A 15,476-nucleotide genomic window follows, 5' to 3' on the forward strand; every position below is an offset into this window, starting at 1 on the left:
ACAATATATTCCTTCCTACAATATTTTCTTCCGGTACCATTTGTGCAGTCCAAAAAGGCACCATGATACTCGCAAAAGAATCCAGAATTCAACTGCTGAAACTTCCTCCAAAGCTCCTCCGGTCCACCTACAACCAACCACAACAGTGAAACTGGCCCACTGGGCGCACCAGACGTCTCCTGAAGACCTGAACCATCATCGCCATTGATCATCAACCCAGCTGGTCCATGCATGCTGCTGGTATGGTATCCGACAAAAGGAAACATGTGATAAAATCCAGGTAGTGAAACTGTGCAAGAGGCTGGACGAGCAGCTAGCATCATCATCAATGCTCAGGTACCTCCTTTTTCCTTTGCAACAGAAGACGACCTGTCGCCTTGTGATCAAGTGTATCTGTGCATATCAGGCCCCTACCTTAGGACGATGGAACATTCAAATCATAAAAAAAAAAAGATACTGGTACTTCACACAACTACCTCTCCGATCTGAAATAAATTCGTTTTAGATTTGTGTAATTAAACTAAAAATCAATGCGTAAAATGGTGTTTTTGTTCAATTGTTGGTTGTATTGGAAATAATTAATTAATAGTTATTGTTCATAGAAATGGGAGCTAAAATGAATACATCAGCTACCATTTTTCACTAGCTATTTGATTTTTTGGGGATAAACTAGCTGATACACACATAATCAAACTCATGGCACATGCAACATTACGGTTGATATACACATTATCAAACTAAGATTCGACATTAGTTGTCCTCAAGAGTCATAGCCATACCTACACTACACGCATACAGGTTTTGTCCTCACTACATATCGAAGTTACTGGGCTTTGCCCAACACTGCCTTCACATTACATGCTACTATACTAGTTACATACCTGCATAAAGAAGGCATACCGAACTTGCCTTAGGGGTCTGTTAATTCTATACAGTTGGTACCACTTGCTTCACATATGGGAGGAAGTTGGCTACAGCGCCATGTTGTGCTGCTGGAGCCACTCCTGAATAGCAGAACGTAGTGCACGATTCGGGATGAGTTCCTCGTGTTCAAGTCGCAAGTTGGTCATTGGAGATGTGTCATGACCAGCGCAGAGCCAACTCCTGATGGCATCGGCTTCGTAGGTGAATCCATCTGCTGCAATGTGAGGATCATCCATGATATCCTGAAATTTTGACCACATAGGTAGTAAGTTAATGTAAGTCATCGCACAAACTATAAGGATATGGTCTTCTATGATGGTCAGCATTTTTTCAAAAAAACAAAATCACATTTGGTTTATACCATAAATGTGCGCTTCTTCAGTACTGTCTTCTGATTAAATTCACATGTGCCAGAACAGGTGAAACTCAGGTGATTGTTTGACAAATTTTACGGCAGTTAGTCTTTCTGCTTACCTGAGATATAGGACAGATGAAATATGATGGTGCACTGTTCTGATCCTGCATTGATCTAGAGGATGAAGGTGAAGATAATGCAGCATCCCTTATGCCCTCAACTATTTCCCACACCTCACCTGAAAGATCAGGGCGGCACCTCCTGCTCAACTCAGTGCATCTGAGAGCAAGGTATGCCAGCTGTTCTATGTACAGATGAGGCCAGTCTCCCACTGAGGTATCAATTACAGAATTCAAGTCGCCTTTCTCCATTGCATCCTCCACAATCTTCTTTATACCAACAGGAGGCCTGCCTGTTAACAGACGCAAGACTACAATCCCAAATGAATAAACATCGGACTGAGGTGTCAACTCTCCAGTGGAAAGAAATTCTGGGTCCATGTACAGAGGGGTACCCACAGGATGCATGGTGCGGTACAGGGTGGTGTTATTGGTGCTGGACTGGATTAGGAGACGAGAAAAACCAAAGTCACTGAGCTTACTGACCAAATTAACATCAAGGAGGATGTTAGCAGGCTTAAGATCTCCATGAACAACTGGGTGAGGTTTATTCTTATGCAGGAAGATCAGTGCTGAACATATCTCAGCAATAATTCTAATCCGAACTTGCCATGTCAAATTTTGCCTCTTATCTGGACACACAAGAAAATCTTCAAGGCTTCCATTTGGAAGGAACTCATATACAAGTGTTGAAGACGCTAAGCAAGCTCCTAAGAGAGTCACAAGGTGAGGGTGTCTCACTCTACTAAGGATAGAAACCTGCAACAAAATCCAAAAGAAGATGCTCAGTTTCTACTTTCCATTTTGGACGAGAGCAGCCAGAGATAGACTCCCTTTTCCAGAATGACAAAGATAACAAAAGTTAAAATGGGTGCATTAAACTACCTCTTGTTCGAACTGTGATTGCCCCTGTAAACTATCAGGTCTGAGCACCTTTATTGCAACTGTCATGTTTCGGAGGATAACTTTATACGCAGCCAAACCCTCCTTCTCCAATCTTCAGTGAATTACTATAATTTTCTGTTGCAGATTCCAGTTCAGATGATGAAAACTCACAGTGCATCGCTGTAACCAAAACTGAAAGCATTTGGCCTCTTTTCCGACGTAATTCTTCAACCTCTCGGACTGCATTATCTCGTTCATGTAGCAAGTGATCATGCTCCGATAGAAGCCATTCAAAACACTCTTTGGATTCAGAGAGTTGACCTAGTAGATTCTCGTTCAGCTCATTGACTTTCTGAAGTTCCACGGTGACCTCATCTTGCTGCATTTTAAGTTGTTCAAACTCTTGTTGTACCCTTGAAAGAGATTCCCCCGTTTCTTTCCTTTGTTGGACCTGGCTTAAATACAGGTCTTCTAATGTCCTGGCCTGCACAAATCAAATAGCTGTCATTCATATCATTCAGACAGTTACCTTGATTTATGGGTTCATTCAATAGCTTGCAACATCCTTGGTCAGGAAAAAAGTGTCATCAAAAAGTATTTTCATATGGCGAGTGAGTGTTGGTTTGAATGGAGATAAAGCTTGGGCCTGGCAAATTGGTAGTAGATACACTGGCAGTGGACTGCTAAGGCTTGCCTGTTGGAATCGCAACAACACCAATATTAGATATGAATGATGTTATGCACTCTATAGAACCAAATGTTTGAGAACAAGATATGATTGGCTGATGATATATCTCCAGTCAAATCCAACCATTTTGCAGAAAGAAAAAAAAATATTAATACAATGATAGCATAGTAAATTCGTAATGAATTTACCAATCGTTCAGATTCAATCCGCTTTAAACGCTCGTCAGATGCTTCCTTCTTCAACAGTGCAGCTTCATCCATGCATTTTTGCAGTTTATTATGCAGATCATCATTCAAATGCAAATCTCCCTGCAAGGATAGTTCATGAGAAAATATAGATTAATAGGTAGCAAGCTTTCATTGAGCTATGGATTAGCATCATAGAACTCGTTTATCAGTTGTCACTCCTAATGCAACTTCCTAAGCTTAATACTTGAGCACTGCGCTAGTCAAATTATCTACTCCATTTTACCATCTTACAAGGATTACCCTTCATAGCTAACCACATATGCAAGACATACTCATTGCATTCAAAAATACTACTACATAGAAATAGGTGACAATGGTAGAATAATTAGATGAAAGGAACTAAACTGACCAATATCTCTCTCAAGTCCTCTGTGCTGGCATCACCGCCATTAGCCCTTTTAATGCATGCTGCACATCTAAATTTACCAAAATAATGTTACTTCAAATAATACTAATAGCATCACTAAAGTTAACAGAGAACTGAAAAAGGCTACCTCCTCAAGCCATCAAGAACTTCGAGGTTGTTTGGGTCACACTTCAAACCCTCCAAGTAAGTTGCCAGAGCATTTTCATAATTGTTCATAAGGAACTGAACTTTAGCTTTACGCAGATAGCCTTTCAGGAAAGTAGGATCCAACTCAATGCATTTACATGCATCTTCAAGACCTTCAGGAAATACTCCTAGGTAGATGTGGCATTGAGCTCTATTGCTAAAAGAAAGCTACAAAAGATGAGTACCAAACTAAAAAGTGACAACTTGAGATGTAATTTTCACCAAGAAGAAAATAGTTGACTTGTTATAAAACCAGTGTAATAGTATAAATCAATACCCTGGGATCCTTTGGGTTCTTTCTCATGGCTTCGGTATAGTGCATTGCTGCTTCCTGGTACTTTCTCTGATTAAAAAAAATCGTTTCCTGAAACACAGGTACACAATGAGCAGAAGAATATGTACATTACAATGTAGCATGCCTAGTGTATTACTCCCTCTGTCCCAAATAAGTTCATTTTTCACTTTTTGTATACGATGCTTGGCTTTTTGTCTTATTTAAGAAAAGTTTACGATTAATATTTTTATTGTTATTAGATGATAGAACATGAATAGTACTTTACACATGACTATTTTTTTAATAATTTTTCAAATAAGACGGATAGTCAAACGTTGAACACAGAAACCAAAAAATGAACTCTTTTTAGGGACCGGAGGGAGTACTAGCCAGGAGCTGGTTGTATAATGCTTGAAGAAAGGGAACCCCTATCCAGTTTATTGTGTTACTGCATGAACAACCAGAACAGTTTTGTACACTTGCTCCGTCTCACGCTTGAAGTGAGAAACTGAAACTTCTGAGAGTGATGTTCTACTTTAATAGCTTTCTTCTTGCACATAGCAAGCTAACTCTTGCAATTTCACAGAACTAGAGTATTTGACAGTTGGCATTCAACGAGCATGCTTTGGAGGAATATCTGATAATACAGCAATCCAGTCGTCCATGAGGTGCTATAGGCAGGGAAAGATCTGCCATCATCTGTGAACACCTACCTTGTAAGTTGTAACTAAATGGCTACTTCTACACTCTTTCCTTTTTATATTGGATAGGCAGGTAGTGTTCCTGCCAAATTGTTATTTAAAAATGGATAAGATAGCATGTAACAAATGGCCAAATGGAGCAACATGACAACATTAGATGGTCGATGCACAGCAATCAATTCCTACTGTACCTCACATTGCACTAATCAACAACAGAACACACGAACCTTTGTCTCGGTGGTGATCGGCAGCTTCCTGATCGAGTCGCTCCTGCTCCTCCACCTCCTTCCTGGCTTTCTCCGCCTCGTCCAGCTTGGCTAGCGTGTCCTCGCTGTACTGCTCGGCCAGCCACTGCTGCAGCGCCCTGATCGCCGGCTCGTAGTCCGCGGCGCAGGCGGCGAGCTTGAGCAGCGCCGACGCCTTCCTCGACAGCGCCCGCGCGACCAGCTTGTTGTCGGCGCGGAGCTCCCTGCCCCTCTCCACCGCCTCGTCGCAGTCCCTCACGCATTCCTTGTACTGGAGAAAAAAATAAACCAGCCGCGTGCAACCGGCGACGAGTTAAACAATGGCGGCCCGCCCCCGCGAGCGGAGAGAGGGGTTTGGGCTGGGGCATGAGCATGAGCATGACTCGACTGATCCGTGCGCCGTGCCTACCTTGCCCATGAGGAGGTAGGCGGCGGCGCGGTTGGTGAGGAAGGAGATGCCGCCGGGGTCGAGGCGGGCGCCCCGGGTGTAGTGGCGCACGGCCGTCTCGAGGTAGAGCTTGCGGTAGGCGGCGTTGCCGGCCTCCATCTCCCGCTGCGCCTCCGCCTCCATTGCTGCGGGACGCAGCGGCGGCTTCTACGGGAGCAGCAAATGCATTGGCCGCCGAGTCGCCCTCGGCGGCGGCGACCTAGTTCTCGAGGGGGAATGGGTGAGGGGGAGGAGGAGGAGACTTGACCGGAGGGAGCTAGACTTGACGCGGCGGCTTGGCTTCTGTGCGCGGCTACTTCCACTGGGCAAGAAGGGCTCCACACCCGAAACGGGAAAGGCGTCGGGCCCCATCGGGTGTGGAGTGGAGTGCGTTACCAGGGTGAGAATGGGATGGGTATTTTCCATCCGTCCGTAGAAAAAATATGGTAAAATATGTATATATATATATATGATATTAAATTTAAATTTAGATCACTAAAATATAGATTAGGTATACGAGAAATTTTATCTGTTTAAATATTCACGTATATGCAGTAAAGGGAATCATTGGGGTCTGCTGCGTGTGACAAGGGTATGTATCCACCTAACACATTTTCTAGCCATGCATCCATTGGTTATCTATCAACCACGTTGTGCCTTGTAGAGGAATGAGGATACTCCTCAAACCCCTCTCCTCCATGGTGATTGATATTTGAAGTGGAATAATAAAATCACTTGTCATGTATTCTTAATAATAAAATCACTTGTCATGTATTCTTGTTGTGAATGTCCTTATTATGAGAATCGAGGTCCGCACGCTGGTGGTAAGCATGGTGGTCATAAAAACCACAAATAACTAAATATTTCTTTATCAAATATTAAGTCTATTCCAATTTGATGGGGTTATCATCAGTGAGGTAAATCCTGCCTATGAATGGAATGACAAAAGTATTTGTAGGTATGTTTTGGAACAAAGACTTGTAATTAAGGAAAACCAAACATAGTACAAAGTTTATGAACTCAAGAAGAATTTGGTAGGTGCCCTTATTTTTATTTTTTTGATTCTGTCCTTATATTTCTTGTATAGTTTAATCTTAAGGAAGTACTACTAGTACATATATATGGCTGGATGTTTTTCAATGTTAAATGTTTAGAATTTTTTTAGGAATATTATTAATTTAATAGAAAATTGTAAAATTAGAGGCCGTCCGTGAAAAATCATAAATTTAGCACACGGTCAAACAATGGGTAATTGATTGGGCCCTGTCGAACTGCTGTTGTTCACAGGGCCCCTATCGATCAACCAACGTTCGACTAGGCCCACCACCTGGCGCCGCGAGGCCTGTCGAACTGCTGCCGGCCGATAGGGCCCTCCCACCCCTCTGTCGAACTACTGCAGACCGATTGGGCCCTCCCACCGCCCTTGTCGATCACCTAGCGTTTGATACGTACATGTCCAGAGTCTATCGAACAGGGGCAGGTCGATAGGCCCCATCGAACTCGTAGTCGTTTGATCTCTTCCCTAATCGACTGTTGGTCGTTTGATATGAGGTATATCGAACTATGACAGTTCGACAGAGAGCTAAATTTACGATTTTACACGGATGGCCTTTAATTTTACTATTTTACATTATAATAATAATATTTCTTAAAAAAAAATTCAAGTGTTTACGTGTGCTACGACTTGTCTAGATAGGTGTATACGAGTACATGTGTGTGGCCAATTGGCCACTTGTGCTCAGCAAAAGATTACGATGTCCGAACATGTCAAAGAAAAAATGAAGTCTTAACTAGAAAAAAACTTAGTGCATGTTTGCTTCGAATGTTTGGATATTAATTAGAAGTATTATTAGTGAGATGAATCTATTGAGCATAATTAGTCCATGTGATGCTACAGTAAACATTTGCTAATCGTGGATTAATTAGTCTTAAAAAATTATCTAAAGAAATAGCCTTTATTTATGCAATTAGTTTTTTTATCACTCTATATTTAATACTCCTAATTAACGTTCAAACGATGTGATAAGTAACTTAAAAAAAAGTCCCCGATTTAAACAACTCCTTAAAAGGTACTAAAGATTGTTCTCCTCCCCTTGTATTCCATTTTTTTTAAAAAAAATCTTATGCCAAATAACTACTCTCTGTTTCGAAAGTAAACATTTTTAGAATTTAATTTTTACCCTAATACACACATTTATACATCGATTCCTATGATTTTTAATTATTTTAATAATTCTAGACTCAATCAAATACTTAGAAATAAAATCTAGTCAATCCAAAATTTTTAAAAAATGTTCACTAAAATAACTAAAGAGAATCTTCTGACATCTCTTAGTTTATATTACTATACAACTTAAATATAAACTTATTTTCTTAAAAAAAGAAACATGTTTATTCACTACTTTGGTTCTTCATTTCATGACTTCTGTATATTTTCTCCTACTTTTCCTTAATTCCATTTTACTTTTATTTTAATTTTCTTGGCGATCCACGGAAGTGCCAAAGGGTGAAATGGCAAAAAATGATAACGGTAGTCTTCTAAATATTGAGTGGTCGAATAGATAACGTGAACAAAATGGCGACAAATTAAATAAATAAAGCGTAAATTCAACCTAAAAAGATAAATCCAAATTTGTACATACGTGTACCTGTGTGGAACTGGTGTCGTAGTTATCAACTCATTGGTGGTGCACGTGCTCGCGTATATATATAGGCTGTGAAAAAACGCAAAACCCTGTGCACACGTTGCACACTTGCACCGGATATTCTGCGCCGCTAACTCTATACCCGCGACGAGAATAACCCAGAAAAAAATCACGAGCACACGCTTCCGCCGAGAGCACACCGCGGCCACCGATTGCTGTGTGTGTGAGCCGCGGCGCGGCGCACTCGAAGCCCGCGCGCAGAGGATCATCGGTCGATGCCGCTGAGGAGGGCGGCCATGGCGGTGGCGCTTGCCCTCGCGATGACCGCCACCGCCACGTGGTCCCCGCCGCGCCCCGCGGTCGCGGCTCACGTGGCCGTCGCGGTGAGGAAGCCGCCGCGGGGTCAGCGGGCGTCGAGCGGAAGCGAACGCGGCTACAGCGAGTCCACCTCCACCTCCACCTCCAGCGACACCGCCCGCGGCTCCCACTACCACGCCACGGCCGCAGCCGCCGGCGGAGGGAGCAGAATGGAGGCCTCCGGTCTCCGGGCGAGCTTCCGCGAGGTCCTTCTCAGCCGCCGCCGTAATCTCCAAGGTCTCTTCTCCTCCCATCTACATAGTTTGGAGCTCACCACCGTGGATTACGAATTTACGATGGTGTGTGAGTCTCCTTTTCGAGTGCGCTGATCAATGCCCGGGGGGTTTGGGGTTTGTGCGCGACAGTGCCTCTCACGGTGGAGCGCGGGAGCCCGGTGAAGGACCCTCTGTACCAGGGGGGGACGGCGACGGGGCGGAGCGAGGTCAGGATTCTCAGTTGGAGCAATGATCTTGTGCAAGAGCGCGGGGGTGATTCCGTGATTGGTGTTGGGTCTTAGTTACGTGTGGAATATGTTGCAGGCCATGGAATCATGCCCGAGGAAGGAGGTGGGGAACTTGAAGGAGAAGCTGGTTGAAGAAAACTTCTACCTGATCACTGAGGTAGGTACTAGGTACATCGGTACATCTTGATGCATTGCTCTGTCGATCGATGTTACTAAAGGGAGTGCTACAGCCACCTTCTTCTTTGCATTAAATCTTGAGACATCTGTAAGTACTGTGGAATCCAATAGTTTCATTCCACCCGCCTCAAGAGATAGTAGAAGAGAAATAGTGGAGTGCCATTAGTACATAATGGATCACAATACTCCATCTGTGTGACTGTGTCAAAAATCAAAACGTAAGGTGTTTCGGTTCTGTTCTAAGTCAAACTTTTTTCAAACTTGACCAAGTTTTAGAAAAATGTAGCAATATTTGTAGCACCAAATTAATTGTACTAAATCCATCGTTGAATCTATTTTTACAATATATTGTTTGGTGTTAAAAGTATTACTATGTTTTTCTATAAACTTGGTCAAACCTAAAAGAGTTTGATTCAGGATAAAACCAAAACACCTTTCGTCTAAAATGGAGTGAGTAATTGAGTCGTGTTGCTTAAAATTCTGAACAGATAATTACTGGTTCTGTGGTTAATCTACATTAGTGGAGACATGTACCTCTGCCTGCCAACTTTATTGGGGAAATATGTTGATGAAATATACGAGTTTCACTTGTTGAGTAAAAAGATGCCTCACTGTTCTGCCCAGTACCCTTTCTGGAAAACCCCCAATTGTTGTTGAAAGATTAATAGAGTATCATGTTTTATTATTAGATCCAGGCTCGCATGCACAGTTAAAGTCTTGTATACTTACATTATATAAGCTGGAAGTCAATGTATGCTTGCATTCGTTATCATTCCCTAAGTCAGAAAAATTGATATTGTTTCCACCCAACAGTTAGGTGAACAAGGGCGTGTACCTGTGCTTCTTCTGAAACTTAACGACACAGCCCCTAAAAGAAAACCAGTTATTGTATTCCTACACAGCTCATACAAATGCAAAGAATGGCTGTGTCCACTGCTTGAGGTGAAGAGGCTCTTATTTGTTGCTTTAGAAAAATAACCCTTTACTGAATTATGCCACAATGCTTACTCATTGCTATTTTGAACTTGACGGTTCTACATTTGCAGGCATATGCCTCCAGAGGCTACATTTCTGTTGCCATTGATTCTCGTTATCATGGTGAAAGGGCTAGCAATAATACCACTTACATAGATGTAATCTACCTAAGATCCTTTCTATGTACCATTGGTTCTACAAATGCTTGAAAATTCTTTTAAAATTATTATTTGACTCAATTTCTGCTTCCATGGTTTTAAACTCAGGCACTAAAATCAGCTTGGAGGAATGGGGATACAATGCCTTTTATTTTTGACACGGTACCCTACTTTGCCACTCGTTACAACTAATATTTTTGCCCTCCTTAAGTAGTGTCATTTAATTTTTAGATAATTGTGTCATTCAGTTTGTTCATTGACTTGTCTATTTGTTAGAGTAGTCAAATTATCATGTATTTAAAATTTTGAATCAGACTGTAGGATATGCCTTAAGTTGGGATGGTCTTTTTGCCGGGAAAGCCCAGACCGGACCAACCAATTTCATTAAGATGGGTAACATGTACAGGGTGAGTTTACAAAGCTCAACAGAGGTTGCTGAGTCCGGAGAATACCGGAGAAACTCTAGAGACAAATAGATAGAGGACTACTCACAACGAGCAAAAAACCCTGCTTCCTCCCATGTCTTGATCTCAAATCTAATTTCATTGAAGAGCTGACTCGGTGATCTCATTTTCCTGTCAAAGATGCGGCATTGCATTCCTTCCAGATCAACCAGCAGATTAGTAGGCCGCCGGTGTCGTATGACTTCCTGAACTTCGGTTTAAAGCAAAGCCTCACCATCGACCACCATTCTTCGAATGGCCGGTTGGTCTCACCCAGCATCTGGAAGGGAACCACAACCTAGCTCCGCCAGCGCCTCCACACTTGGTTTGTGTAGCTGCATGTGACGAAGAGATGGTGACAGGTCTCCTGTGCCTGTTGACAAAGGGGGCAAGAGCTTTGGTTTGGCCATCCGCGCTTCTGAAGATTGTCTGCAGTTAGGCACCTTCCTTTGATGGCTTGCCAACCAAAAAAACACACTTTCGATGGTCCTTTTGTTTTCCACAACCTTGCTCGCCAAGATGTCTGCTCTTTGGCCATAAAGAACATGTTGTAAGCAGATGAAGCCATGAAGTGCCCATGTGGTCTTCTATGTAATCTTTGAGCTGAACAGATTCCAGTTCCTCCCAGAGCTGCAAATATTCAGCCGTTGCTCTGCTAACATCGCTCCCGTTTCTGCAATCCTTGCTGAGCAGTCATGTACGGTTTCGGCACATGGGAGAACAGCGCTGGAAGAGCATACTTAATCGGCCCACATGCTTGGTCTGAGTTCATGGGTTAAAAGTCATTGATGCTGATGTTTGCCAGAGGAACTACATCAAAACACTGTACTGTAGCTGGGCTATTTTGTGATGGTCTGATATATCATAGTTTGCACTGGATACAATGATAAGTCTTCAGACTTCTTGAATTACTCCCAATATTTTTGGTGTGAACTTTCTAGATCTAGCTCTCATTCCAATCTCAGGTTACATATATATACATGATAGTTGGGCCTAATGGGCCCTATCACATACACACACTATAACACACTGCCCAACACTTCACAATAGATATATTCTCAATGAGGAACCCTAAATGGATTTCTACATCCTCAGGTGTGGGACTTGATAAAGCTTGCAGATCATCTCAGTGAACGGGAGGATGTTGATCCCTGTAGGATTGGAATTACTGGTGAATCACTTGGAGGTATTGTTTATCATGATTGCATCCTTATGTTGAACTAATGCATGGGTTCTGTTGTTACTAATTTACCCTTTTTTAAAATAAAACTGAATCAGGAATGCACGCATGGTTTTCTGCTTTTGTGGATACACGGTACAGTGTTATTGTTCCTATAATTGGCATTCAGGTATGCTGTTCCAGTGTAAATATATCGACATGGAAACACACATTTTTGTGTTTGGTTCTTAGCAGTACTCCTCGTGATAACTCCAGGGATTTCGATGGGCCATAGATAATAACAAATGGCAAGCTAGAGTCGATAGCATCAAGCCTCTATTTGAAGGTGAGACTCCATGCATAATCTCTTGCATGGCCTATTTGAAAAGTTGGGCTTCCGTCAATGAAATGATAGACCAAGATTGATATCTATTCTATTAATTTGGTACAGCTGCATGCAGATATTTATGTTTTTTACCCTGTTTTCTTCTATAGAGGCAAGAATTGATCTAGGGAAGAGTGAAATAGATACAGAAGTTGTACAAAAGGTGAGTACTTGGATTAGTGTTTTCCCTTTATTTCTGATGAGCCCTTTATGTGCGTCATTACTGTGTGTTAAAATACCTTTGCCAGGTGTGGGACAAAATAGCACCTGGTCTGGACTCACAATTTGATGCGCCCTTTTCAGTCCCTATGATTGTGCCACGTCCATTGCTCCTCCTCAATGGTAAACCAGTTACTTCTGACTGAATTCAAATTCTGTGTAACTGACTTTATGAAAGTGAATTGCCAAATTAAACTACAAAACAGTGAAACTTTAAGGTTGTTCAATACTGGAGTGATTTATAGGCTTTAAAACAGTGTACACTTACCCATTTTATGTGTTTAACCAGCACACATAGAAGGGTTGTGACCATAAGTATGCGGTAACTTTTTTTTCTCTTCTTTTTGGGGGAATACGCTGGGACGCGTACCATTGTATTAAGATTGTGGGTGGATTACAACAGGTAAAAACTGAAAGAAGAAAGAGAGAAAAAACAAGATGCTTGCCGATCTCTCACGATATCTAATCTAGAGGACCTAGAGCCGGGCCGAGGCAGTTAGCACAGAAGTCCTGCTTGCTGCCAGAGCGCTGCTTCATCAGCAGCAACCCTCGCCACTACCCACTAGTGACCAGGCACTTGCCTGATGGTTGAACACTTGTGCGTTCCGCTCTTTCCAGATTGACCAGGCGATTAGCGTCACAATCATGTCGAAGCCCTTCCTTTGTCGCCGCGGAATCTTATCCCATTGAAGTCCCCACCATCCTCCGAAGGAGCACTGGGACATGGGAGTTAGCCTTGGCAGACTGATGGCGTTTAGGATAAGCCACCACAGTTGACGCGATTCGGGACAACCGATCAAGATGTGATCAATGGTCTCCGGGGCCTGGTCGCAGAGTACACAATGTGGTGGACGAGGCAGGCCTCGTCTGCTCAGTCGGTCCGCTGTCCAACAGCGCTGGTGAGCCACCAGCCAGCAGAAGTAGCAGCAGCGATTCGGCGCCTTGCTTTCCAGAGGAAGGCCTCCTGAAAAATCTCTCGCCCCATGAACAGTGCATTGTAGGCTGATCTTGTTGAGTAAAGCCCTGAGCTGCTCCATCGCCATTGGAATGAGTCCGGCTGTTGCCACAGCTGAATGGGGGAGAGGAGTCGATAGATGCGAAGGAATTCCAGCAGCGACACGATCCCCATTGAGCCCCTGAGGTCATTGATCCACCACTGATTTTGTAGTGCCTCCTTGACTGTCCGTTGTTTTTTGATTCTCGAGGGCACCGTGGTGAAGAGATTGGGCACCAGGCTGCATAGGTTGCAACCTTTTAACCATCTGTCCTCCCAAAATAGAATTGAGGCTCCGTCGCCTAGATGGATTGCTATTGACATGGCCACGAAATCTTTGTCTGTCTGACAAAAGGCAGTTGAAGGCTTTGCCAGGGTTTGTTGGGGTCTGCCCACAGCGATCAAAACCATCTTGCTCGTAGTTTTTTTCTTCTTTTTTTGACCAGAGAACAAGTATGCCGTCTAATCGTCTTTTTTTTTAGATAAAGCTAAAACTTTTGTTATGTATTGATGATTTTGACAAAGCAATATTACCATGCAGGTGCTGAAGACCCTCGGTGCCCAGAACCTGGTTTGCAGGAGCCTGTTTCCAGAGCTGCTAAGGCTTATGAAGAAGTTGGTTCTGCAGATAAATTCACGGTAACCACACTCAAACTGTCTTTTCTGCACTTGCTTTAAGATCACTTATGAACTCCTTTAATTAGCAATCTTTGTAATGGAATTTGGTTTCCATAAATTTAGTTTAATACTTTCAGGCTTGTATCCATCCTTTTCAGTATGGATGTCTAAAGTCTAAACCTTTCATTGATATTATGAATCTGCAACACAACAATATGCTTGTAACTTTATGAAATTGGAATTTAAGAAGTCTTACTCATAACCGAGTAACGTCAAATAAATGAAAATGATGAAAAACTAAAGGGTCCCTCCCACGGCCCCCGATAGCTGATGCATACTGATTGTTTTGGAGACAGTATATCAGTGCTTGTCTTACACAACAAAAAATATCATCCACTTGGATTCTTACTAGTTGTGTATTCATTTATGCAAGATGGCATATTCTTTGAAACAATATCTCAGGTTTGGTACTCTGTTTAAAAAAAAGTCTCTGCACCCATCACAAAGAAAAATGTCTCAGTTCAGTACATAATTGATTACTGTGACTCTGAGGAACCTGCTTGAGGCCTGGACGTCTGTATCTGTTTATTGTTTGAAGACTGACTTCTTTTATGAGCTAAATGCTGCTTCGGAACTATGGTTTTATGGCAGTAGGGTGCCCACATAATGGACTGTTGGGAGTTTAATACTTTAATTTAGTAATCATTGCCTCTGAGGATGGATCTAGGTTGATGCCTTCATTCTTGTATACTAGAGTGTTCCTACCTTTGCATCTTTTGCTTTTCTGATTCTACTTTAAGTTCTTTATACCAACAATTTATCTTCCTCTTATACATTACAAACTGCTGATTTGGTTGAGCCCAAAGTAACTGGAAACTTATTAAGACTTAACTTTGTCTTACCATTAAAAAAACGAAAGGGAACTGATGAATTGCTAATCTATTTCTCCGCTGCTCAGTTCATTGCAGAGCCAGGAATTGGCCACCAAATGACAGCAAACATGGTGAAGGAAGCCAGCGATTGGTTTGATCGGTTCCTTTAGAGAGTTCTGTATATGTTCCGAATACCAGCTAGCTAATAATACAATACATCGTGAGGGAAGGGCACATACTCTACAATAAGTTGTCTCCTTTTATAACTGCTTCTATTGAATATATGGCTGGAATTTGGCCCAAAATCATGACCATCTAATTTGTACTCTGCCTGCCTTAATGTCAAACGAGAAACATTTTTTAACAGGTGCAAATTTCACTGTTTGAGAGTACAGAGGTTGAGAGGAAGATTACTTATCTGTCAACGTTATAGCATATCTATGGCCCTGAAGTGCTACTAGAGAAAATCTAAGACTGGTACACTTTTTTTTTTTTGCGAGGTGGTATAGAATTGTGTTACTGTGCACATTAAACCATGAAGGCTATAGAATTTAGGCATCGTGATCAGCAGATTATGTTTGGATCAGTTAAA

The 15,476-nt window shown here is 42.3% G+C and overlaps 2 protein-coding genes across 2 annotated transcripts; one reads left to right on the forward strand and one right to left on the reverse strand.

Moving 5' to 3' along the window:
• Nucleotides 1–699: 699 nt before the first annotated feature.
• Nucleotides 700–5,676, reverse strand: LOC102707501 (U-box domain-containing protein 70-like). The gene is given in 10 exon segments (XM_015838808.1): nucleotides 700–1,166; nucleotides 1,399–2,157; nucleotides 2,284–2,371; nucleotides 2,373–2,767; nucleotides 3,160–3,279; nucleotides 3,569–3,635; nucleotides 3,714–3,940; nucleotides 4,050–4,136; nucleotides 4,967–5,263; nucleotides 5,402–5,676. Coding segments are annotated over 10 exon segments (2,397 nt in total). The 5' UTR covers nucleotides 5,564–5,676; the 3' UTR covers nucleotides 700–971.
• A 2,610-nt stretch (nucleotides 5,677–8,286) lies between these two features.
• On the forward strand, nucleotides 8,287–15,198 carry LOC102707781 (putative esterase YitV). Its single transcript, XM_040525550.1, has 13 exons — nucleotides 8,287–8,658; nucleotides 8,787–8,863; nucleotides 8,961–9,041; nucleotides 9,875–10,003; nucleotides 10,108–10,194; nucleotides 10,303–10,356; nucleotides 11,733–11,823; nucleotides 11,916–11,986; nucleotides 12,073–12,142; nucleotides 12,292–12,344; nucleotides 12,430–12,523; nucleotides 13,936–14,033; nucleotides 14,971–15,198. Exons 1-13 carry the CDS (start codon nucleotides 8,340–8,342, stop codon nucleotides 15,052–15,054), a joined length of 1,308 nt encoding a protein of 435 aa, XP_040381484.1. The 5' UTR covers nucleotides 8,287–8,339; the 3' UTR covers nucleotides 15,055–15,198.
• The last annotated feature ends 278 nt before the right edge of the window (nucleotides 15,199–15,476 follow it).

Source organism: Oryza brachyantha, chromosome 6 (genome assembly GCF_000231095.2).
Source record: "Oryza brachyantha chromosome 6, ObraRS2, whole genome shotgun sequence".
NCBI lineage: Eukaryota > Viridiplantae > Streptophyta > Magnoliopsida > Poales > Poaceae > Oryza > Oryza brachyantha.

Excerpts from the sequence above, each read along its gene's own strand:
- LOC102707781 (XM_040525550.1), top strand. The coding sequence starts at position 8,340 with ATGCCGCTGAGGAGGGCGGCCATGGCGGTGGCGCTTGCCCTCGCGATG. Across the intron at positions 11,987-12,072 it reads TTCCTATAATTGGCATTCAG|GGATTTCGATGGGCCATAGA; the intron begins GTATGCTGTTCC and ends TGATAACTCCAG. Across the intron at positions 12,524-13,935 it reads TCCATTGCTCCTCCTCAATG|GTGCTGAAGACCCTCGGTGC; the intron begins GTAAACCAGTTA and ends ATTACCATGCAG.